The following is a 25,572-nucleotide window of genomic DNA, read 5'->3' as shown; positions in this document are numbered from 1 at the left end:
TCTTTTTCTATCTCTCTCTTATTTGGAAGGTTTTCTGGGGGAGGTCAGACCTTGCAAGTACCAGGTGGCATCCAGGGACCAGATTAAGTTGGGACCTAGTCTGCCATCCAGTGGTGGGTTGCTCGTGGTTCGGCCCAGTTTGACAAACTGGTAGCAGTGGCTGCGGGAGGCTCTGCCCACCCACCCGGGATGCTTCTGCTCATGCGCAGAAGGATCGTGCAAGCACGCATGCAAGTCAGTAGCATGATGAAGTGGACAAGGCCATTGGAGCTGTGAGTTCCGCCACCTGTTTACTGTATCCGTGTCCCTCTTGGTTGGTTTCGGCCAGCCGAGAGGTGACACGGAACTGGGTCCAGGAGATTGTCAATGCCTCCTTGGGGAGGGGGTCCTTTCTGGCTCCTTATAAGGAGGCACTTGTGCGCCCCCTCCTCAAGAAGCCTTCCCTGGACCCAGCCGTGCTTAATAACTACCGTCCAGTCTCCAACCTTCCCTTTATGGGGATGGTTGTTGAGAAGGTGGTGGCACTCCAACTCCAGTGGTCCTTGGAAGAAGCCGATTATCTAGGCCTTCAGCAGTCCGAATTCAGGTCTGGTACAGCACGGAAACTGCTTTGGTCACATTGATGGATGATCTCTGGCGGGCCCGGGACAGGGGCTTGTCCTCTGTCCTGGTGCTTCTTGACCTCTCAGCGGCTTTCGATACCATCGACCATGGTATCCTTCTGCGCCGGCTGGAGGGGTTGGGAGTGGGAGGCACTGTTCTCCAGTGGGTCTCCTCCTACCTCTCCAGTCGGTCGCAGTTGGTGTTAGTGGGGGGTCAGAGGTCGACCTCTAGGTCTCTCCCTTGTGGGGTGTCTCAAGGGTCGGTCCTCTTCCCCCTGCTATTTAATATCTACATGAAACCGCTCGGTGAGATCATCCAAGGGCATGATGTGAGGTATGCCGATGATACCCAGTTATACATCTCCACCCCATGTCCAGTCAATGAAGCAGTGGAAGTGATGTGCCAGTGCCTGGAGGCTGTTGGGGTCTGGATGGGTGTCAACAAGCTCAAACTCAACCCTGACAAGACGGAGTGGCTGTGGGTTTTGCCTCCCAAGGACAATTCCATCTGTCCATCCATTACCCTGGGGGGGATTATTGACCCCCTCAGAGAGGGTTCGCAACTTGGGTGTCCTCCTCGATCCACAGCTAACATTGGAACACCTTCTTTCGGCTGTGGCGAGGAGGGCGTTTGCCCAGGTTCGCCTGGTGCACCAGTTGCAGCCCTACTTGAACAGGGAGTCATTGCTCACAGTCGCTCATGCCCTCATCACCTCGAGGTTTGATTACTGCAACACTCTCTACATGGAGCTACCTTTGAAAAGTGTTGAGAAACTTCAGATAGTGCAGAATGCGGTTGCGAGAGCTATCATGGGGCTTCCGAGATTCGCCCACGTTTCTACAACACTCCGTGGCCTGCATTGGCTGCCAATCAGTTTCAAATTCAAAGTGTTGGTAATGACCTTTAAACTCTACATGGCATTGGACCAGAATACCACCGGAACTGCCTTCTACCGCAAGAATCCCAGCAGCCGATAAGGCCCCACAGAGTTGGCCTTCTCTGGGTCCCATCGACTAAACAATGTCGTTTGGCAGGCCCCAGGGGAAGAGCCTTCTCTGTGGCATCCCCGGCCCTCTGGAATCAACTCCCCCCCGAGATTAGAACGGCCCCCACCCTCCTTGTCTTTTGCAAATTACTCAAGACCCACCTATATCGCCAGGCATGTGGGAACTGAGATACCTCCCCCAGGCTTTTATATTTTATGTTTGGTATGTATGTGTTGTATGGTTTTAAATGATGGGGTTTTATATGTCTTCTCTCTTTTAATATTAGATTTCTTCCATTGTTATATTGTTTTTTATTATTGTTGTGAGCCGCCTCGAGTCTTCGGAGAGGGGCGGCATACAAATCTAATTATTATTATTATTATTGTTGTTGTTGTTGTTGTTATTGTTGTTGTTGTTGTTGTTATTAATGGTTTTTAGAACCCACTACTGCTACCATCCTATGACCATCCTTCCTTATACCAGTCCCTTTTAGTGGGAGGTTATTTTATGTCTGAAGATGTTTATGTTTATGTTTGTTTATGTTTATTTAGATTTGTATGCCGCCCCTCTCCGCAGACTCGGGGCGGCTCACAACAAAGTGCAAAAGACAATTTACAACAAATCTAAATTTCTACTAAAAACATTTAAAAAACCCCATTTCTAAACACACATACATACATACATACATACATACATACATACATACATACCATTCATAAATTGTATATGCCTGGGGGAGATGTCTCAGTTCCCCCATGCCTGACGACACAGGTGGGTCTTAAGAAGCTTGCGAAAGGCAAGGAGAGTAGGGGCAGTTCTAATCTCCGGGGGGAGTTGGTTCCAGAGGGTCGGGGCCGCCACAGAGAAGGCTCTTCCCCTGGGGCCCGCCAACCGACATTGTTTAGTTGACGGGACCCGGAGAAGGCCCACTCTGTGGGACCTAATTGGTCGCTGGGATTCGTGCGGCAGGAGGCGGTCTTGGAGGTATTCTGGTCCAATGCCATGAAGGGCTTTAAAGGTCATAACCAACACTTTGAATTGTGACCGGAAATTGATCGGCAACCAATGCAGACTGCGGAGTGATGGTGAAACATGGGCATACCTAGGTAAGCCCATGACTGATCTCGCAGCTGCATTCTGCACGATCTGAAGTTTCCGAACACTTTTCAAAGGTAGCCCCATGTAGAGAGCGTTACAGTAGTCGAACCTCGAGGTGATGAGGGCATGAGTGACTGTGAGCAATGAGTCCTGGTCCAGATAGGGCCGCAACTGGTGCACCAGGCGAACCTGGGCAAACGCCCCCCTCGCCACAGCTGAGAGATGGTTTTCTAATGTAAGCTGTGGATCGAGGAGGACGCCCAAGTTGCGGACCCTCTCCGAGGGGCTCAATAATTCCCCCCCAGGGTAATGGACGGACAGATGGAATTGTCCTTGGGAGGCAGAACCCACAGCCACTCCATCTTATCCGGGTTGAGCTTGAGTCTGTTGACACCCATCCAGGCCCCAACAGCCTCCAGACACTGGCACATCACTTCCACTGCTTCGTTGACTGGACATGATGATGCTTGTTTAGTGAAATTGAAGAGCACCAACTAAGAGTCACATAGGATCAAGATAAATGTGAGAGCGTTGTTTTCTCCTTGTTCTGCAGGATATCAACGGCAGCTGCTTTATAAACATGACGATGGTTCCTATAGTGCCTTTGGGAAACGTGACGAAGAGGGAAACACTTGGTAAGGGACTTCAGCAGAACAGCCATTTTTCTCAGAATGTTCTCTCTCATATATTCACCAAATGATAGGAGGAAATACTATTGGAATTGCCAGCAGAGCTGTTATGCCTGTCTCAAACAGAACATATCCCCCCCCCCAACCCCAAATATTATTAGGAAGACATTTTCTGGGCCAACCCTTTCATCCATCTATTTTTCTCTGGCTATTTCTCACAACTCCCAGCTCACCAGATGGCAGCTGCGAGAGCATGATCAGGTGACTATGGAGAAGCTGACCATGTTGCTACTTCTTCAGTATTTTCTTTCTTTTCTGCTGCTCAGGCTAACTGCATTTGTGGCCAAGGCTTTTGGCCAGGCAAAGCGCTACATCTATGTGGATGAAAAGCATATTCAGAATGCCGTGGACTGGCTGAGGAAACACCAACTTCCCAGTGGCTGCTTTGAAAGTGTGGGGAGGCTCTTTAACAATGCCCTGAAGGTAGGAACCATGTGATCTGAGACAATAGCATAACAGATACCCATATAATAAAGGAAGCTGGACAGTCATGTGAATCAAGATATCAGGAAAAGGGCCCTTGTGACTTCTCTTGCTGCCTTCTTCTCTATGTCCGCAGGGTGGTGTAGATGATGACCTCTCTCTGACAGCCTATGTCACTGCTTCTTTGTTGGAGCTGCACCTTGAGAATAATGTAAGTCTTTGGAGACTTTAATTTTCATGCAGATTCATGCGATCTTCAATTACCCTCAATGTGTAATTCTTAATGGAGGGAAGCAGGCAGTGGAGTATCCCAAGATTCTGTCTTAGGCCCAGTACTCTTCATTATCTTCATAAATGTTTCAGATGAGGGGATGGAATGGGAACTCATCAAATTTGCAGAATGCCAATTATCTGGTGGGAATAGCCAATACCATAGTAAATAGTTCCAGAAGAACCTTAATAGATTTGAATACTGGGCCTACCCAACAAAATGCAATTCAGTAATTAGAAAAATTTGGTCTTATACTTGGCAAAAATAAACAAATGCATGGATTCCTCCAGAAGCAACTATCAAGATTTTTAAGGTAGGAAATCAGTCTGTGAGTCCAAAGATAGCGAATGTAAGAAAGAGGGTTGGAAGTAATCCATTTACGAACTTTGGGCAGATGTGGTACAAAGAGCAGCCAACCTCAGGGATGTGGTAAAGAACCCAAATCCCGACTGACATGTTTTCTGCCAATCATTTAGCTCTGCATCGATCACACAGAATGGGATATACTTGTCAGGTTATTCTCCTGTTTGAAGCTTTGTTGGTTATTTTGGAATTATAGAGAAGCCTGGTAGATGATGCCTTACTCTGCCTGAAAAGAAACCTGAACTCTGTGAACAATACCTACTCCAAAGCTTTGCTGGCTTACGTGTTTACGTTGGCTGGGGACTCAGAGATCCGGCAACAGCTCCTCAAAGAATTAGAAGAGGAGATTCTCAGAACAGGTAGGAGGTGCTATGTAGTTTTTTTCTATGCTTTGCTTATGAAAATCCCTTTCTGTGAATCTTGATGCATTCTGTGAACCTGGTTTTCTTCTGTCTGTAATTTCTATGTTGCTAATAGAAATACTGTATGTGATAAACATGAGGCTATTCTTGATAATGCATGTTTGTTGGAGGTTTGATTCTGATACTTTCCTCTGTCTGAGGTTGTTCACTGTCTCCAGATGTGAACAACAAATGTATGTGTACATGCAAAATAATATGTCTGAATGAAATTAAATTCTTGAATGATGCTGTATAGTGTTACCTCATGTAGCTGCCCCCCCCCAACAATAATCAAACAAAAACCAAAACAATGGGGAATGGGGAAGCAATGTTTTCTGCTTCAAAAATTAGTTTGGAAGAATGTGGTAGGACTCAAATCCTCAGTAGTGTGTTTTAAAATTTTAATTGCAGTCTTTATTTTGATGTTTGCAGAAGATGGTGCTCCAAATATTGAAACAATATCCTATGTGCTGTTGGCTCACCTTTCTTTGAGGGAAGTATCCACAGAAGATATCAACTATGCTTCTCAGCTGATAGTCAACCTTATTAAACAACAGAATTCCCATGGAGGATTTAGTTCCACCCAGGTAACACTGATTCTCATAGTTCCCATTCATAGAGATGACTCCAGAAAAACAAGTTGGGGAGCAAAAGCTTTGCAGCTTTGCTTTTGAATTATGTAAAATCTGAATACACTGAATCTAAAAACTGAGGACGTTGGACATATTTGGAAGTAAAATCACCTCTTCCGCTCATGGGACTTGAGTCACACTCTGGCACTGTGTGGTAATATTAAAAATGTCAGCCATTCAAAATTTGTCACATGAAACCCTTTGGTAGGATTAGGAAATATGGGATAAGAGTGTATGTTTTCATTGTTGATTAATAACAGTAGCATTTTACTTGACTTAATAAGTAAAAAGAATGGTGTTATGGCACAACAGGTTCCCAGAAATTGGGACTTTGTAGATATAAACCAAGCTTTGAAAATTAGTAAAAATATAAGAGGAGAAGTAGAGTTTTGTAAAGAAGTTATTTCAGCAAACCATAAGTTGCAACATTGTCTTCTCTTTCACAGTTTAGCTATGCAGGCTAGACAAAAGAAACTGGAATTCACAACATTGAGAGAGTTACCTATCGTCCAATCAGAATCAGTTGCATTTAGTGACAGGATCCTTAATTATAGACGTTTACCTTGTAATTCCAAAGATACATTGTCTTATAATCCTTCAAAACTGTTTTCTTGTCACCAGGATACTGTGATTGGCCTGCAGAGCTTTGCCAGATATGCAACCTTGACATACGTTGAGATAGAAAATCTAAACTTGGTAGTGAAATCCAGTAAAGGCTTCCAACATAAATTCCATGTGAACAAGCAGAATCAACTGGTGCTGCAGCAGGCTTTCCTTCCGGAGATTCCTGGTCAGTACAAGATGGATCTCTCAGGACATGGCTGTGTTTATGTGCAGGTGAGCCTGGGGATAACTTTAGCTTTTGCTCCTTGAATCAGCATGAGATGTTTAGTCCATGATCATTTTAGAGACAGTCATGCACACAGGAAGTTAGGTGTGATGTTTTAAACTGTGGAGTCCTGAGAAATAAATAATGATTGCATGGGTGGTCTTGTCCAACAACAGATAATCGGCTAATAGCTAATTAAAAATTGGCTCTAGCATTTTTTAAAAAGTAACCCTAACTTTTCTTGTGATAAAGCATATCATATTTTGGTGTCACTAAAAAACCATAACCTTAAATAAATGAAGTGTAATTGTTCAGGAGTCACTAAGATCTAGTACTGATGTTGAATGATCAGAGTATATTGCTCAATTATCTGATTAACTCCAATTCATTCATTCGCATATGAACTCAAAACTTGCTGTGATGCTGGGGTCATAGTAACCACACAGAGGTAGTTTGCTATTACTTTCTTCTGCAATAAATGTATTTTTGATTTTCTGATCTGAACTGCATTCCTGGAATTTCTTAATGAGTAACTGATAACTGGGACGGACTTCAAAGAAAATGAAATAGGGATGATTCTGCAAGATGATATGGACTGGGCCACTCTTTCTTGTATCATGTTTCAGGTACCATTTGTGATTCAGGCATTATAAATACATTTGATGAAATTCAGTACCTTGGCTCCAGAAGATGGCATAGGTTTTTGCTTGCCTATATTGTATGCAGTAGTTTTATGAAACTTGGTGTTTCAAGATATGTAATCAAATGATGGAAGACGATTAAATAGTTGGGCAATATAGAATTCCTGTGCAATTTTCAGTTTTGGAATAGCCATTTTTTTAATACAGCAACTTAGAATACAATAGCATGATCTTTTCCCTTAGACTAATCTTCGATATAACTGGATGCCTCCAGAGTCTGATGCTTTTGCTTTGAGAGTGGAAACATCACCAAACAACTGCACCCAGAGTTCCAGGAAATCTTTTGAGATCCGACTTGAAGTGAGGTACTGTGCTTTTTATAAACCACAAGTTCCTAGTGAATCACAGTCGACATTCTTATTAGACAGGATGAAATAATGAACCATAAAGATACTATTACATTGTTCTTCACAATATAAGCCTCTGAGAACTAGAGTTCTTTTATTAGATGTAAGATTGTCAGTGGCATTCATAGACCTTACTTGTAGCTGAATTAAAGATTTAGATGAGGGGATAGAAGAGGATTTTTTTCAGATTTGCAGACAACACCAAAGGGGAACATTTTAGAAGATAGGCTCAAGATTCTTGTACACTGGACTCCATCCAACAGAATGCAGTTCAGTGGTGGGAAAAGTAAGGTTTTACACAGGAAAGAAAAAACAAATGCACAGATATAGAATAGGTGGTACAAGGCTCAATAGCAGTAACTGAGAGGGATCTAAGAGTCCTAGCAGACAACCACTTAAATATGAGCCAGCAGTATGCGGCAACTGCCAAAAAAGCCAATGAAATTCTAGGCTGCATCAACAGAGGGGCAGAATCAAGATCATGTGAAGAAATTGATTAGGGTACTAGAGGCTAAAATTTGAAGAATGATTGCGAGAACTGGGTATGCCTCATCTAACAAAGAGAAGGACCAGAGGTGACATAGCAAGAAGAGGGTGTCAACCTATTCTCTGAAGCACTTGAAGGCAGGACAAGAATTCAAATTTATCAAGAGAGCCAACCTAAACCTAAGGAGAAATTTCTTGACAGTGATAACAATTAATCAGGGTCTCCTGCTTGAGCAGGGGATTGGACTAGAAAGCCTCCCAAGTCCCTTCAAACTCTGTTATTCTGTCACTCAAGACCTCACATTGTACCAGCATTTGTTTCATAATTTTGCACTTGCTTAGTTCTTCCTACTTTCTCTAACACACCCCAGCTATATGATTCCCTCCATTCTTGAGGTGGGAAGAGCACATTGCTTTGAGGAGTAGTTGTCACCATTGTGGTGTTCTTGCTGTGCCTCCAATATGAGGCAAAAATTAGGGTGTGGTTACAACTGTTGAAGTCTGCTTTAAGAGAATCCTAGAGTTTCTGTGTTTGCTGGAGATAAAAATAACCACTTTTCTCCACCATGGCAAAGCTCTACACTTGCTGCAGAACATGTATATGTTCTATTTATGTCTGAGAGGACTTTCAAACTCCAAGTGAGGAATCTTATCCAACCCTCAAAATTAATGAAGCTAATAGGATTCCTGACAATTCCTTGCTTTTTAAAATTTCCTTCCTTTTCCTCCACAGTTACACAGGCCAACGAGAGACAAGCAATATGGTTCTATTGGAGGTGCATATGATATCTGGATATATTCCTGTAAAGAAATCTGTAAGAAAGGTAATATATTTTGGATTGTTTTTAAACATTTGACAATTTCATCTCATTACATTATTATGTAGAATCTGAAGACAGACTTACGATACTCAAGCAATGGATCCGTGAATATCTAGAACCAAGTAAAGTTATTACTGAAAGCCAATATGGATTTGTCAAAAACAGATCATGGCAAACAAACATTATTGAATGCTATGACAAAGTGACTAAATTAGTGGTACAGCAAAATGTAAGGCATTTGACAAAGTAGACCACAACCTGCTTCTTGGTAAGATAGAACAATGTGAGATAGACAGCATCACCAACATATAGATTCATAACTGACAAACCACACTCAGCATGTAGTTCTCAATTGGAACTGCATCTACATGGAGGGATGTATGCCCCAAGGTTCTGTATGAGACCCAAAAGGAGAGCACATAAGATTTGCAAATGACACTAAACTCATGGGAATAGCACTTTAAAAATTAGGCTAAAGATCTTTTGACAGACTTGAACTACTGGACTCTATCTAAAATGTATTTCAGTGATGGCAAGAAAAAAATATGCATAGATAAAGAATAGGTGGCACCTGGCTCAACAGCAGTAACTGGTCTATGAATCCTAGTGGACATCCACTTAAGTTTGTGCCAGCAATGTGTTGCAGCTACCAGAAAAACAATGCAGTCCTAGGCATCAACAGAAGGATAGTATCAAGATCACTTAGTATCATTTCATTAGTATCATTAGTATTAGTATCATTTCACATTAGAATGCTGCATCGAGTTATGGTATAAAAAAGATGTTGAAACTCTACTCTAAAAAGAGTAAAGAGAAGAGGAACAATTATGTTTAGGGGCTGGAGGCTAAAACATATGGTAAACAGTTGCAGTAACTAGATATGTCTAGTCTAATGAAGAAAAGAACGAGGGGTGACATGATAGCTATCTTCCAATATTTGAGGAACTGCCACAAACAAGAGGGGGATCAACCTATTTTCCAAAACACTTGAGGACAGGACAAGAAATATCGAATGGAAACTTATCAAACAGAGATTGAACTTGGAACTAAGGAGCAATTTCCCGAGAGAACAATTAGTCAATGGAATGGCTTGCTTCTAGAAATTGTGGGTGATCAGTGGAGTTTTTAAATAAGAGACTGGACTGCCATTTGTCCAGAATGGTATAAGGTCTCCTGCTTAAGCTGATGGTTGGACTAGAAGACCTCCCAGGTCTCTCCAAACTCTGTTGTTCTGTATCTGAAAAATCAGTGATAAGTGCAATTTTGCAGCCATTACAGCTAAAGCCAGAAGTACATAGAGCAAACATGGGGAATCTTTGCTTCTTAAGAAAGAAACAGATTCAGTAGCATCGCTTCTTAAGTGATGCTACTGAAGTATAATTTGCAGTTAATGTTGATTAGATCAATAGGGATTTGTTTGTTTGTTTGTCTGTCTGTCTGTCTGTCTGTCTATCTATCTATCTATCTATCTATCTATCTATCTATCTATCTATCTATCTATCTATCTATCTATTTATTAGGTTTGTATGCCGCCCCTCTTCGTAGACTTTGGGATTTTGGGATGCCAAAGCTGAGACTCAGAAGCAACATTTAAGATGTATTATGTCCCTTCAAAAGTTGTTGATGTACTACTCTAATGTTTAATAAGGCAAATTAATTCAAAGGATAATGATATCAATTTAATTTAATCAAATCATTATTAGCTTTGTCCCTACCTATCCAATTCTTTGGTCCTATTCACCTGTTGAAGAATGCCCACTCAAAACCCAAAACTGGTTCTTGGCCTGGAAATATTACATAACCTGAATTGAGGCTGTCTCAGTGTTCATTAACAGCAATATTTTTTTTCTTTTCTGCATTGTGATAGCTGCTAGAGCAACCATTGATTAAAAAGGTGGAGTTTGATCCTGGGAAGATAAACGTTTACCTGGATCAGGTGAGAGCTAAAGTTGCTAAACAAAACACTGTCAAATTACCTAGAAAGGCAATATTACCATTCTTATTCTCATCTTTCCTGTTACCGATCTCCTTATAACTATAATTTTGTTGCTTGTATCTTACAATTTATATTTTTTACTTAGTATCCTAGTATGATTTATGTTGTTTAGTATCCATGACTATTACTAGTGTTGTAACTAATGTTTTATGATGAATGCATTTTTACAATGACTACGATAATGATCTATCACTATTATTGTATGTATACTGAGAGCTTATGCACTGGAGACAAATTTCTTGTTTATCTAATCACACTTGGCCAATAAAGAGCGCTAATTGTAATAATTCTAATTCTATGAAGATCACTATTCACTTGCTGTAAATCAGAAAGAAACGGAGAAAGCATTCTGGAGTATTCATTCAACCAATAGCCCATGTGGGAATGAAGGAAAGCTGGTATGGATCTAGGGTACTATGTATAGTATAAATGGCTAAGGAGGAGATGAATTTAACTGGAGGCCTTTGCTCATTTTTACTTAATATTTAACTAAAATTAGAACTTTGAGGAGCTCAGAAATTGTCTACTATGTTTAGTGTTTCTAATGCAAACATTATGATACTAATACATTGTTTTTATTGGATCAAAATAATTTTTTTATTGTTTTCTCCATTTCCATTCCAGTTAGATAATAATGTTCAAAAGTATAGCTTTATTGTGGAGCAGGAAACAGAAGTGTGGGATCTGAAGGCAGCCATAGTGAAAGTTTATGATTACTATTATCCAGGTAAGTGTTTCAGTGGTAAAAGAAATAGGTTTAATTTATCAACAAAAGTTAATAAGCAGTGCCACAATTCTGATTATGCCACAGATTGTATTCCAGCCATTTTCTACCTCTCCTTATTGACTATGTGAACACTATATTCTGGTGAACATAAATTTGTAAACTATATGTTAAATTATCCATCCCCTTCTGAATGGAGATTAATTTGTGAGTTTTTAATGGTATTACATTTAACAGTAATGAGACTAAATTGGCATCCTTTCAGCAAAGGAGCTACTGAAAGAAACATAGTGGAAACTGTAGTTTTTATATAGCTGGAAAGGACTGGAAATGTAACAATGGACATTCATTTGGAAATAAATAATAGGCTCTACAAATGTTTTGATAGGATTATGTTTCTGAGATAATTATTTAAGCTACTTAAGTGATGGTCTACTCATAAGAATTAATAAAATATATTTAGCCAAGGCGTACTAATATGACTAAGAGAAGTTTAAGTCATCTCTACCTTTCCAGACATTGTATAATTTCTGCAGGAGACTGCAGGAAGACAAAGGAGAAACAGCTTTCTTTAATTTGATATCAATTAATAGGGAGAAGAATATGGGGTAAAGTGGATATGCAGGGGTGAGCTGTTGCCCGGACCGGGGGTGGGGGGACACAGTGGGGTAGCAAAAATGGAGCTCCACCCAAGATGTTGAAAGAAAATGCAGGGCATCCTTCATTAGCCACACCCAGTGTGGTAGTAAAAATTTTGGTAGCCCTTCACTGTGGATATGTAATAAGTACTATAACTTTTCCTAAAGATGGGAAGAGAGACACACCACCAAATGCAACTAAAGGCTGTATTCTAGTGCAGTATTTCTACAGCAAAAAGTGAGTTGCTATAGGCTTTGCGAGGAAAAAACAACGAAAGGGGCTTTAAAATAAGAATAGCAACATTAATCACTCATCTAGAGCAATGCTTAAACAGTCACATTGGGCAATTCCTATTTTATCTTAGCCTTCTTAATAGATTCATTAGGCAACTGATGAATGAAGTTGAAAGACAGGAGAAAAGCTTGAGACTGATAGAAACCTCCTCAGGAATATCTGTTTGATATAAGTTTTGGTCCTCACAAACTGATAAAATATATCTGTGGGAAAGAAAGGAACTTGCTGATGATCCTTTATGTGATATATTTGAGAAATCTGGGATGAATAAAATGCTAGTTAGAATCAAAGATTTGGCTGGGCCACTTGGACACTTAAGCCCAACTGCTGCTCAGTGTGGGAATCCAAATTAATTATAGCTGATATCTGCAGTTTTTGAGAATGTACCTGAAGAATGTGTGACCCACCAAGTACTGAAGAGCTTCAAATTCCTGCAGGGGGCTTATTCACATATTATTTTCTCTTTCTTTCACACGAACATAGGAGACAAATTAATTGCTGAATACAATGCTCCTTGCAGTGCAGGTAAGGAAGATATAAGTTGCTCTTGGGCCCTTTTCTACACAGCAAAAGAGGAGTTGAACTTACAACAATAATTTTAAAATGCTATTAGCTAGTATACTTTGATTTCTTTCTAAATAGATGAGGGAATAGAAGGGGAACTCATCAAATTTGTAGATGACACTAGACTGGCAGGAATAGTCAACACCCCAGAAGACAAGCCTGGGATCCAAAAAGAGCTTGACAAACTTGAACAATGGGCCCCATCCATTAAAGTTTTACAATTAGGCAAGAAAAATAAATGGTATAAGTACAGATTAGGTGAGATCTGGCTCAAAAACAGTAACTGTGAGAGGGACCTTGGAGTCCTGGTGAACGATCACTTGAATATGAGTCAGCAGTGTGCAGCAACAGCCATAAAAGCTAATACAATCCTTGGTTCTATAAACAGAGGAATAGAGTCAAGATCACATGGTGTGTTAGTGCCATTTTGTAAAACCTTAGTAAGATCACACCTTGAATACTGCAACCAATTTTGGTCACCATACTACAAAAAAGATGTTGAAGTCTTGGAAAAGGTTCAGAGAAGAGCAACTCAGTGATGGCGAACCTTTTTTTCCTCAGGTGCAAAATAGTGCACATCTGCACTATCGCACATGTGCGCATGCCCACATCCATATTCAATACCCCCCTCCACACACACACTCCCTCATTTTCTGACTTCTGTTGAGCCCAGTAGGCCAATTTTTTGCTCTCCCCAGCTCCAGAGACTTTCTTGGAAGTTGGAGAGCACAAAAACACCCTATCTTGCCCCCCTGGAGGCTCCCCGGAGGGCGAAAATGCCCTCCCAGAGTTTCCATACACCTCCATGTGAGCCAAAAATCAGTTGGTATGCATTGGAGCTGAAATAGGGCAATGGCTCACATGTCAGCAGGAACTAGGATGATCAAGCCTGGAGACTAAAACATGAAAAATGGCTGCAGGATTTAGATTTGGCTAGTCTAAAAAAAAGAAAATTACCTGATAGCAGTATTCCCATATTTGTGGTGCTGCCACAAAGAAGAGGGGGTCAAGTTATTCTGCAAAGCACAAAGGGGGCAGGACAAGAAACAATGGTTGGAAATCAACCAAAGAGAGAAGCAACCTGGAATTAAGGAGAAACTTCCTAACAGGGAGGACAATCAACCAATGGAATAGGTTGCCATCAGAAATAATCTGAAATAGCATAGGTTTTCCTGTTTGAGCAGGGGGCAGGATTAGAAGACCTCCAAGGTCCCTTCCAGCTCTTATCCTATCCTATCCTATCCCATTCCATTTCTATCCTATTACTATTCTGTTCTGTTTTTGTTCTCATTCCCATTCCATTCTATTCTATTCATTATTTGCTCAGAAGGTTTTTTCTTCCTATATAATGAGAAATGTGTATAAAAAGCAGTGCCATTTTTGTACTACTATATTAAAAGTCCTTTCAGTCTGTTTCTTATGTTTTTAATCACTGTTATAAATGTGAGAGAAACTCCATAGCACAGGGATGCTTTGGGAGTATGCATGCATGAACATCTTTCAGGTGTTGCTGCTCTGACAGGTCTTGGAGTAACAATTTGTATTTGTGAAAATATTTGCAGTGGGGGGTCAATGACCAACACACCATAGGACAACTTGCTGTGGCACAAGGGTTACATTAATATTAAAGAAATGGTATAATAGAATAATTTTTAAAAGGGTGCAAAAGGTGGGACAGAATAAAATGTGAATGTCAAAAATTAAAATATTTTTAAATTTTATTTTAATTAATTAAATTGAATTGTTAAATTGTCCTGCAGTGACTTGGCCATGGCGAGATGTCTCACAGCAAGTTAGCCATGATGAGTTGGTGGTGGTGAGTTGGCTGTAGTGAGTTGGCCGCAGGAAATTGTCCCATTCCGCACAGCTAGGATTCAGGAACAAGGATGCCAGTGGTTCATTTTTAACTGTTATTTTGTTTGGTACAAAGGAACAGTTGTGATTAAAAAAGAGAGTGTGTGTATACTTTGTGATTGCTTGATTTGATCCAAAGCTATTGCAGATATAGTAATAAGTATCTTTGGGGAGATTGTTCTGCACACCCTTGCTTATTGTGTCTTATTTTCTTTCTATGTCTCACAGAAACAACAAAAGAAGATCACAATTAATTGTTAAGGGAACACTGGAAGTTCTGAAGCACATCTTCCATCTTTATAATTGTTGCTTTTGAAATAAACCAATGGATCTGAACCATGTATTTTTTTCCCCTGTATATTTGAACTACAGTTCTCCAAATACAGCTGGAGATCACCAATTTCCCCTCCTGTCTCTGATCCCCACCCAATTCACTCCCTGCATTATCACCTGTTACTCCAGAAATTTCCCCAACTTCTGGGCTTGAAGGGTTGAAATAATAGAGGAAATTAGAAACAAACAATATCATGTACCTTCCAATCATGTACAGGAGATATGGAGATGCTGTCATTTCTCCAAACATATGACTTTTTAAAATCCTAGTTTTATTCTTTACAAACACCAAGATACAATTTTTGATAACATTTATGAAAGCACGTTTGGAAAATAATTTAATATGTGAAAGAATAGGGAAAGTAGCTAGCTCAGATTCCACACTTGTCTCCTTCACCCCAAGAGTGCATCACCCAGTTCCAGCAGCACAGAGCTTCCTTGCCTATTTTTTTCTGGAAAGAACAGGAATGGAAATGGGAGCAAGGGATTTCCCAGAGGCTTTCTACTTTCTTGGCCCTTCCCAAATGCAACAACTGTGAATAGAAGAAAGACTCAATTTAAAATAGGCATTCAGAAAATTATTTAATCTGAGAAAGAAGCTACTTTCAGGATTGCTTTAAAATTTAAATAAATATGCAAATATGCTTTTTCTCTTTATATGAATTTCAAGGATGGCTATTTTCTTGAATAGGATGACTTTAGTAGGGGAGAGGCATCTGCTCTGCAGAAACCATGTCACTGAAGAATTGGCAGAATGGAATACTTTCCTGTTAAACTACTAGTAATGTAGAACCCTACACAGTATGATTAAAACATCGTATTGCTTATTGAAGAAGGATGAGTGATTCCATGCATACTGCAACAGATGCTCAGTCAGCTTAAAAGGAAATGTGGGGAGCAACTGTATGCTATAAGCAAGAGCTTTAGACACAGCAGTCTATTTCCCAAAATATTCACACATAATAAATTGGAGGCGGTAGTTTCCTCATGCTATGCTGTAGCTACATCTTTCATGGCAGTTTCCACATTGTCACAATGCACACAATTTTGAGATAACCGAGGAGCAAAATACAGTAAACAGATAGTGGTTTATCTACAAGGAATATACAGTGATCCCTCGATTTTCGCGATCTCGTTCTTCGCGAAACGCTATATCGCGATTTTTCCCACCCGATGACGTCACTCTCTTCCTTCCTTTCTCATCTTTCTTTCTCTCTCTCTTTCTCTATCTTGCTTCTTCCTCTCTCACACTCTCTTCCTCCCTCTCTCATCTCTTTCTTTCCTTCTCTCTCTTTCTCTATCTCTCCCCCTCTTGCTGGCGGGCGGCGGACGGCGGGCGGGTGGCGGGCGGGCGGGTGGGCGGGCGAGCGGGGGCATCAGCGAGGAAGACCCAGGGAAGTTTTCTTCGGCCGCCCAGCAGCTGATCTGCTCGGCAGCGCAGCAGCAGCGAGCAGACGAAGATTGGGGTTTCCCCTTTGCGTGGGCGGCGGGGAAACCCCGATCTTCGTCTGCTCGCTGCTGCTGCGCTGCCGAGCAGATCAGCTGCTGGGCGGCTGCAGCAACAGCGAGCAGACGAAGAAGTAGCCTGCAGTACTGCACTCTAACCACTGTGCCACCTTGGCTCTTATTTTTGCTCCTTTTGTGGCTTATTGATTGTCTCTTTTGTACAGTATATAGGTATTGTTTATGCCTATGTTTCAACTAATGGCTAATATGTATGTCAGTCATCTAGAAAGTCTCTGTTAAATTAAACAGTTTTTGTCATGTCTGAATGCTACTTCATGTTCATAGATACATTCTACCAGTCTTTTGCTTGTTTGTTCCACAGAGTGCTGTTGCCGTTATTATACTGTATGTTGTCGGATGACTCCTGCTTTTTCTTCTGGGGCTGCTGTGTTTTGCTGTCTATGTAGGATGTTTTGGAGGGCGCCAGTTGGCTTTTGTGCTACCCTAATTTCATGTGGTTGATGGTTTCTGAAATGTTTTGATATAAGATGGTGTTACTCTATTTTTCAGTGCATAAGACACACTTTTTAACCTCAAAAAGGTGTGTCCCAAAATGGGTGCGTCTTATACACCAGATGTGGGGTGGGGGTCAGCAGCCGCGGGGGCTATCCCCAAAGCCGCACAGCAGTCATTGGCTGGAGGCCGGCGGCCCGGCCCCAAGGATGAGTAGGGCGCGTGGCAGCAGCTTTGGAGAAGCGAGTGGGCATCACCTCAATGCATCCAGCCGGCGGAGGAACCCGTGGGACGGCTTCGATCATCCAATGGGATGGGGCTCAGCTCCATCAGCCCCCACCCCAATCAATCCAAGGATTGACTAAATGGTGGCAAAATGAAATACAAGTAGAGGTGTAAGAGATGGAAAATATAGTAGAGAATATAAGGAAAATCAAGAATACAAGAGTTAGGGAAATGAGAAGGAAAATATTACATAAGTGGTATTACACACCCGTTCAACTTGCACACTTTCAGCAGAATGTTAAAGGTATCTGTTGGCATGGGTGCCAAGATAAAGGAGTGTTTATGCATATGCTCTGGGAATGCCCAGTGGTGCAGAACTTTTGGCAAAAAGTGCAAGAGGATATTAATACGATATTAAATATAAGATGGACGATTATTAAGGAAATGGCAGTATTAGTTAAAAATAGTGAGATGGGAGAATACACAGAAATAAAACAAGCAGTGATAGAAAGCGCTCAGGCGGTAATAGTCTTGGGGTGGAAAGAGGCGACAAAATTGACAACGCAAAATTGGTATAGGTATATGGTAGACCACATTCAATTCGAGATTATGGATAAAAGGATGAATTCGATTAATGAAACTGATTTGCAACAGCTGATGGGGCGATGGGACAAGGTAAGACGATATATGGCGAGTAGGATCCGAGACCAAGCTATAAGAAACAAGTTGGAATCACTCTATAATATGTAAAGAAATATTTAACTCTTGGGTTTAAATGATTTATATAAGAAATACTCCCAACTGGTGGTGAAGTATGATTGATTGTCTGGTGGTGGCACAATCACTGAGCACATGTTATATGTCATATGTTGTGTGTGTGTTTTATATAATAAAAATCAATTAAAAATATATATAAAAATTTTTTAAAACCCCCACCCCAATCTCCCACCTTTGGGGGTGCCTTTGGGAGGGTGCAGTGGTCGGTGAATATGCTCTGAGCAAAGCTGCCTCAGCTCGAGAATTCTGCAGCTGGCGCCCTCTGCTCGGAACGCCTTTGCCGACCGCTCCTCTGCTGGCTGGATACGTTGAGGGGACATTTGCCTGCTTCTCGGAAGCTGCTGCTGTGTGCCCCGCCCCAACTGCTTGGTGGCAGGCATTCCAGGTGTTCCTTTTGGGGTCCCTGCCGGCACTGGCCCAGCAGTCATTGGCTGGAGGCCTGCAGCTCGGCCCCAGGGATGAGTGGGGCATGTGGCATCCAGCTGGTGGAGGAGTCCTTGGGGCAGTTTCGATCATCTGGCAGACTGGGCTTGGCTTCATCAGCCACCACCCCAATCTGCCTTCAGGGATGCCTTTGGGAGGGCGCAGCAATCAGCGAAGATGTTCTGAGCAAAGCTGCCTCAGCTCGGGAATTCTGCATGTGGCGCCCTCTGCTTGGAGCGCATTCGCCGACCTCTGTGCCTTCCCAAAGGTGCTCCCGAAGGCAGGAAATTAGGGTGGAAGCTGATGGAGCCAAGCCCCATCCACCGGATGATCAAAGCTGCCCCATGTGCTCCTCCGCCAGCTGGATGGCACGCACCCCACTCATCCCCGGAGAAGTAGGCTGCTGGCTCATCCCCAGAGAGACAGAGATGGCGGGAAAGAGAGGGGGGAGGGAAGTGAGAGAGGGAGGGAATGTGAGAGAAAAGGAGAAAGAGAAAAATGAGAAACTGATGGAGGGAAGGAACGGGAGAGAGGAAGAACAAACAAATGAGAGAGAGAGAGAAGGGATGAAAAGGAAAAAGAGAGGGAGAGAGAAGAGAAAAACAGAAATGAAAGGGAGAGAGTGAGAGAAAAATGAGGGAATAATTGAGAGAGAGAATGAGAGATGGAGAAGAGGGAAACAAATGAGAGAGAGAAGGAGAGAGAGAAAAGAGAAAGAAGAAAGAAAAACAGAAATGAAAATGAGAGAAATGAGAGCAAAAAGGTGGGGAGAGAAACAAATGAGAGCAAAAGAGAGAGGGGGAGAGGTACACAGAAATGCGGGAGAGGGGAAAAGAAAGAGAGAAGTGGAGAGAAAGAAAGAAAAGGGAAAGAGAGAGGGAGGGAAAGAGAGGAAGGAGGAAGGAAGGGAAGGAAGGAAAGAAGGAAGGGAGACATTTCCAACAGAAAAAAAACGGAGCCACAAACCCACCTCCTCGTGGCTGGAGAGGTTACTATTACACTGCGCACCAAGACAACCAGACACAAGAACAGTTTTTTCCCGAACGCCATCACTCTACTAAACAAATAATTCCTCTCAACACTGTCAAATGTTTTACTAAGTCTGCACTACTATTACTACTAGTTTTTTTCTCATCATTCCTATCATCCATTTCCTACCAATTACTGTATGACTGTAATTTGTTGTTTTATCCTAAGATTTTTATTAATATTGATTGTTTCTTCATTGCTTATTTGACCCTATGACAATTGTTAAGTGTTGTACCACATGATTCTTGACAAATCTATATTTTCTTTTATGTACACTGAGAGCATCTGCACCAAGACAATGTGTGTCCAATCACACTTGGCCAATAAAGAATTCTATTCTGTTCTGTTCTATTTTATTCTTTAAAATTGTTTTTAATATTGGATTTGTACATTATATATTCCTTGTTGTGAGCCACTCCGAGTCCTCGGAGGGGGCGGCATACAAATCTAATAAATTATTATTATTATTATTATTATTATTATTATTATTATTATTATTTAATACTACACCATTTGGTTCAGTATACTTTTTTCCTTGTTTTCCTCCTCTAAAATCTAGGTGCGTCCTATACGCCGGTGCGTCCTATACACCAAAAATACGGTTGTTGTTTTTTTTTACAGTTTGTGACAGAAGATACAATGAAAAACTCTTTAATTTCTTGATATCCATAAAGCCTTTGAAATCTTATATTGGAATTATTTAAAAACACAATTGGAGATAATGCAATTAAGAGATAAATGTATAAAACTGATTAAATCAATATATACCAACCAAACCACCAAAATACTAATAAATGATGACGTCACTACCAAAATAAACATTGAAAAAAGAGTACATCAAGGATGTCCGTTGGCACCCTTAATCTTTATATTAATTCTAGAAGCATCCTTGATAAAAAAAATAGAAATACCAGAGAAATTAGAGGGTTAAAAATGTAAAAAGAAGTATATAAATCTCAAGTGTTTGCCAATGATATGACCTTTAGCAGAGAGGGGCGCCATACAAATCTAATTAATAATAATAATAATAATAATAATAATAATAATAATAATAATAATAATAATAATAATCTTAAAAAATCCCTTGGAAATCGGACCAGTTTTGATTCGCAAAATCAAAACCAAAACGATAGTAAAGAATATGATAGTAAAGAACATGACACACAAACAAGAATCTAAACTAAAAACACTGTTGAATATAAAAATAGTGCCAAAAACCAAACATTTAGGTCTCTGGATATCAGCAAAATGCAGCACAATAAAAAATGATAATTATCAAAAATTTATACAAGTTATAGATAAAGATATAGAGAAATGGTCTCATCTTCAGCGGAGAGGGGCGGCATACAAGTCTGAATAATAAATAAATAAATAAATAAATAAAATAAATCATTTATGGGTATAATAGGGGTGATTAAAAGCAAGAATATTGTTCCTTTTCCAGGTAGCTCCAATTAAATTAAATAAAACATTCTTTACCCACATTGACAAGAAATTTCGTCAATTTATTTGGACCGAAAGGAAAGCCAGGATTAAATTGAAACCACTCCAGGACCACAGTGTAAGGGGAAGCTTTGGTTTACCAAATTTAGAGGTTTATTATAAAACTAAAGCTCTTAAATAGATTAAAGAATGGATAACTCTTAAAAACGCAAGGCTGCTAACACTAAAAGGATTTCATCTGCAACTGGATTGGCATGCCTTTTAGGCCGTGAAAGCAAAATTCCTAAATATTTTAAACAACATTATATGAGGAAAAGTTTGGTTGATGTATGGTTACAAATTAGAAAAAATTATTACAACTCGGTACCAAAATGGTTATCCCCAGTAGAAGCAGTAATATACCCAAACGTGTTTAGACCCAGAGAAAATAGTATTCCATGAACAAATACTTGATGAACAAAACAAACTAATTTCAAAACAAACCTTCATTGAAAAAGATATCAATTTGGATTGGTGGTCCTTTTTACAAATTACATCGAAATATAAAACAGACAAAACCAAATATGGTTTTCAAAATATTAACAATCTAGATAAAATTTTCCTGGGCCCAGATAAGAAAATAATATCTGTTATATACTGGATAAGTTCCGAGGTAGAAAAGTTCTCACTTTATTGTAGCAATAAATAAATAAAAACAAACCCAATGCATACAAGCTAAAACAAGAAGTAAGTCTAAAACCCTCCTACAACTCCTTTTATAACAGGCTGTCATTACTCAGCAACCAACCAACCCTTGGCAAGTGCAGATAAACTCATCTAATTACGATGGATGCCTATGCTGCCTGGTTGATCGACGAAGAATCGTTGGCTCCTCCCGCATGGCCAGAGTGCTGATATCTGCCAACTCAGTTTCAGGTGGAAGACTGGAAATTCTAATAGGTTCCGGCATGACAACCATACTACCTGAAGCATTGGGCATGGAGTCTATTGATGGTGTCACTCCTGGAGTTTGAAGGAATTGAGGGCTTCTGGGTGGTAACAATACCCTCTAGTCGAGCATCAGATGCAGAATCAATTGGTGGTGCCATTACTGGTGTTTGAAACAATTGTGGGCCTTTGATGGTGACAATGCCCTCTGGTCGAGCCAAGTATGCCCCTCGGCGGCAAACTCAAAGCTGGTCCGCATGTCTGTACCAACACCTCCTATCCTCTAACTGGACCCTGTAAGAGACAGGGCCCGTTATTTCAGGAATAAGCCCTGGTAGCCAATGAGGAGTGCCTCCATGATTCTCAGTAAAGACCCAGTCCCCCACCTGGAACTCTCTACGGTTAGATAACTTCTCCCCAACAGAATCGAGGCAAATGAGGGATGCAATCTATCCAAGCGCGTTCTGAGTCTATGCCTCATCATTATTTCGGCTGAGCTACAGTTGGACGTGGGACACGGAGTGGTATGTTGACAAAACAAATATTGAGTCACCTTATCATGCCAATTTCCATTACTCAAACGTGCCAGGGCCTCCTTAGCTGATCTCACAGCCCTCTTAGCCCTCCCATTAGTAGTGGGATGCCATGGTGCTGCCCTGGCATGGTGCATGCCCATGGCTGCCAAGTACAATTGAAAGGCAGTGGCAATAAATTGAGGGCCATTATCAGGGCCGCCGATAGGGCGGTACTACTGGGAGTGGTGTCACGGGCCCGGCCAAATTGAAAAATGGGGGGGGGGGGGGGCGGCACCCGCCAAAAACTCTCCAAACCCAATTGCAACGAACTCTGCCTCTGCGGAGCTTCTCCGACTGTGGCCCGCACCTTCTTCCCACCCCCGCGAGGAAAGAAGGCAGGGAGGCTGGCAAACAGGCAGGGAGCCCCGATGGCAGGGCCCTCCGGAAGCCAAGCCGCGCTGCTTGGGAAGCGGAATCGGGGAAGCCGGAAGAGGGCTGAGCCCGGCCGGTTTCTCCGCCGGCCTTGTGTCCTCCCGAGGATTGCGAGGGCAAGAGAGCCGCGCCTTTCGGCCTCCGGAGGTGCTGGGCCGGGGGTTGGGGGGGCCGTGAACACTGCCCGCCGCCCGGAGCCAATGGCTTCTTTTGGGCTTACTCACTCAAATTCCTGCTGCTGGCGCTGGGAGCAGATAAGTGCTGCTGGGTGGGAAGGGCGAGGCGCGAGGGGGAGGCAAGTGGAGATCTCGGACCCTCTTTTCATGCTCAGTGAGCCTTTCTTTGGAGTTGCCTTTCTTTTTTTCTTTCTTTCTTTCTTGCTCTCTTGCTCTTTCATTCTTTTTTCTTTCTTTCTTTCTTTCTTTTTTTTAAATATACTTTATTTACAAATATAATAAAAAGGAAAAAGGAAATAAGGGAAGGAAAGGCGAGAGAGGAAATCTGGGGTAGGGCGGAAGAAGGGAAAGGGAGGGGGTACAAAGTCAAACAATTATGGTAATACATTGTAGTACATATAGGTTATAATGCATATATTTCTTAGAAGGAATATTATATTTCTTAGTTTCTTAATCATTATATGTATACATTAAGTCGTGTTTTTAACAAAAATATTATATTTCCTAATGACTATAGACGTACGGTGAGTAGCAAGTAGATAAGGAAAATGAAAAGTTTTTTAAAGTTATAGTAGTAAGGGGAGGGGAGGGAAAAGGAAAGAGAAGGGGAGAAAAGAAAAATCTGCGTTTAGCGCAGACGTTTTTAGGGACGACTTTTGTCTGGAAGTAGTATGGGGAGTACAGTGGAACCCCGACATAAGAGCTGCTCTACTTAAGAGCAACTCGAGATAAGAGCTGGGAGGGGAGAGATATTTTTGTTCTACTTACAAGCCCAAATTCGAGATACAAGCGCCAAGGAGCTGTCTCCTGAAGCCAAACGCTAACTTCCGCGTTCGGCTTCAGGAGACAGCTGCGAAGCGGCGCGCGTGTTTTAAAAGGTTGCAGCCGGCCTGGGGGGCTCGGGGGGTGCTTGCAGCTTTCTTTCTTGCTCTTTTTCTTTCTCTCTTTTACCTTCCCTTCCTCTATTTCTTCTTTTCTTTCTCCTTCCCACCTTCTTCCCTCCCTCCCTCCCTTCACTCATTCCTCTCTTACTCTCCCCTTTCATAAGTTTCCTTGCTTCCTTCCTCTGTTCCTGTCCCTTCCCCCTTTCTTTCTTTCTTTCTTTCTTTCTTTCTTTCTTTCTTTCTTGCTCTTTTTCTTTCTCTCTTTTACCTTCCCTTCCTCTATTTCTTCTTTTCTTTCTCCTTCCCACCTTCTTCCCTCCCTCCCTCCCTTCACTCATTCCTCTCTTACTCTCCCCTTTCATAAGTTTCCTTGCTTCCTTCCTCTGTTCCTGTCCCTTCCCTCTTTCCTTCCTTCCTTCCCACCCTCCGTCCATTCATTCACCCATTCCTCTCTTGATCGCTTAAAGCCGGTCCCTGGTGCAAAAAGGGTTGGGGACCTCTGTCCTACAGGATTGGGTGGCAGAGAAGTTGAACATATGTAAATTTAAAAGTTTAAGAAAGTTTACAAGTTAAGTGAAAGAAACTTCATTATTCATTTATATGTACATGTACATTTCTTCATTAAAAACATGTCTTTCTGCATAATTTAGACTAACTTTGTGAGTTTTTTGAGGGCTGGAACCAATTAAAATTATTTACATTAATTCCTATGGGGAAAAGTCGTTCGAGATAAGAGCTGCTCGACTTAAGAGCCCAGGTCCGGAACGAATTAAACTCGTATCTCGAGGTACCACTGTATATGAATAGTATGATAAGTAGGTATAGAAGTTAGTTATGTTGATGGAAGTTGTTAGTGTTATAATGTGTATTGAGTTGGTTGAAAAACAGATAAAAAGAGATATGGTGTGAATTTTATTGCAAATTTAATTGGTTTTTGGTGTTCAGTTTTTAAATTGGTTTGAAGTTGATTTAAGTGCTCGAAGGTACATTTAGTAATTTGGTGGAATAGAGATTTTACAATAAGTAATTTTGATATTTTTTTTGAGAAACCCATTTATACCAATTTTCCCATATTTCATAGTATTCTGAATCTTTTTTATTTTGTGCTTCCATTGCTGTTTTAGACATTTCAGCGCACTCTATGATTTTTGTAATTATTGCGAAAAAAGAAGGTATTTGATCACATTTCCAAAAGGAGGCATACGATATTCTAGCTGCTGTTATGATTTGTAGGATGAGATATTTTTGTGCTTTAGTAAGGTTTTGCCTAAATATACCTAAAAGGTAAAGCTCAGGTTTAAGTGGCAATTTAATTGACATGACTTGGTCAATTAGATTTTGGATTGTTGTCCAATATTTTTGTGCAAGTGGGCATGTCCACCATGTGTGGTAATATGTTCCCGGTTTAGTTTTGCATTTCCAACAGGTCGGTGAAAAGTTGGGGAACATTTTGGATATTCTTGCTGGGGGCAAATGCCATCGATAAAACATTTTCATTTGGTTCTCTTTGTAGGACATTGCGGTTGTCATTTTGTAGTTTAATGTCCATGTTTTCTCCCACTCGATTAAGTTAATCGTATACCCAAAAGTCTGAGCCCAGGCTATCATGCAACATTTCACTTGTTCTTCGGGATTTTCTTGTATTAGTAAGTAATTATATAGTTTTGAAATCATTTTTGTAGAGGGGCCGAAAAGAATCATGTCTATTACATTGTCATTTTGGAATCC

The 25,572-nt window shown here is 41.1% G+C and overlaps 1 protein-coding gene across 2 annotated transcripts in view; it reads left to right on the top strand.

Annotated features, from left to right (window-relative positions):
* LOC139161970 (alpha-2-macroglobulin-like protein 1) overlaps window positions 1-15,062 on the top strand; it is a 100,577-nt gene extending 85,515 nt beyond the window's left edge. For both annotated transcript variants that reach the window (XM_070741845.1, XM_070741844.1), the window contains 12 exons: window positions 3,241-3,322; window positions 3,643-3,799; window positions 3,936-4,010; window positions 4,630-4,792; window positions 5,267-5,421; window positions 6,088-6,303; window positions 7,180-7,301; window positions 8,563-8,653; window positions 10,518-10,586; window positions 11,271-11,373; window positions 12,787-12,828; window positions 14,950-15,062. In XM_070741845.1, the coding sequence (XP_070597946.1) occupies window positions 3,241-3,322; window positions 3,643-3,799; window positions 3,936-4,010; window positions 4,630-4,792; window positions 5,267-5,421; window positions 6,088-6,303; window positions 7,180-7,301; window positions 8,563-8,653; window positions 10,518-10,586; window positions 11,271-11,373; window positions 12,787-12,828; window positions 14,950-14,975 (1,301 nt within the window). In that variant the 3' untranslated portion in view covers window positions 14,976-15,062. The remainder of the gene's footprint in view (window positions 1-3,240; window positions 3,323-3,642; window positions 3,800-3,935; window positions 4,011-4,629; window positions 4,793-5,266; window positions 5,422-6,087; window positions 6,304-7,179; window positions 7,302-8,562; window positions 8,654-10,517; window positions 10,587-11,270; window positions 11,374-12,786; window positions 12,829-14,949) is intronic.
* Window positions 15,063-25,572: the final 10,510 nt, after the last annotated feature.

The sequence above is a fragment of the Erythrolamprus reginae genome, chromosome 2 (genome assembly GCF_031021105.1).
Source record: "Erythrolamprus reginae isolate rEryReg1 chromosome 2, rEryReg1.hap1, whole genome shotgun sequence".
NCBI classification, from domain to species: domain Eukaryota; kingdom Metazoa; phylum Chordata; class Lepidosauria; order Squamata; family Dipsadidae; genus Erythrolamprus; species Erythrolamprus reginae.
Note: the sequence above shows the minus strand (reverse complement) of the source record. Positions and strands in the feature narration are given on the sequence as shown.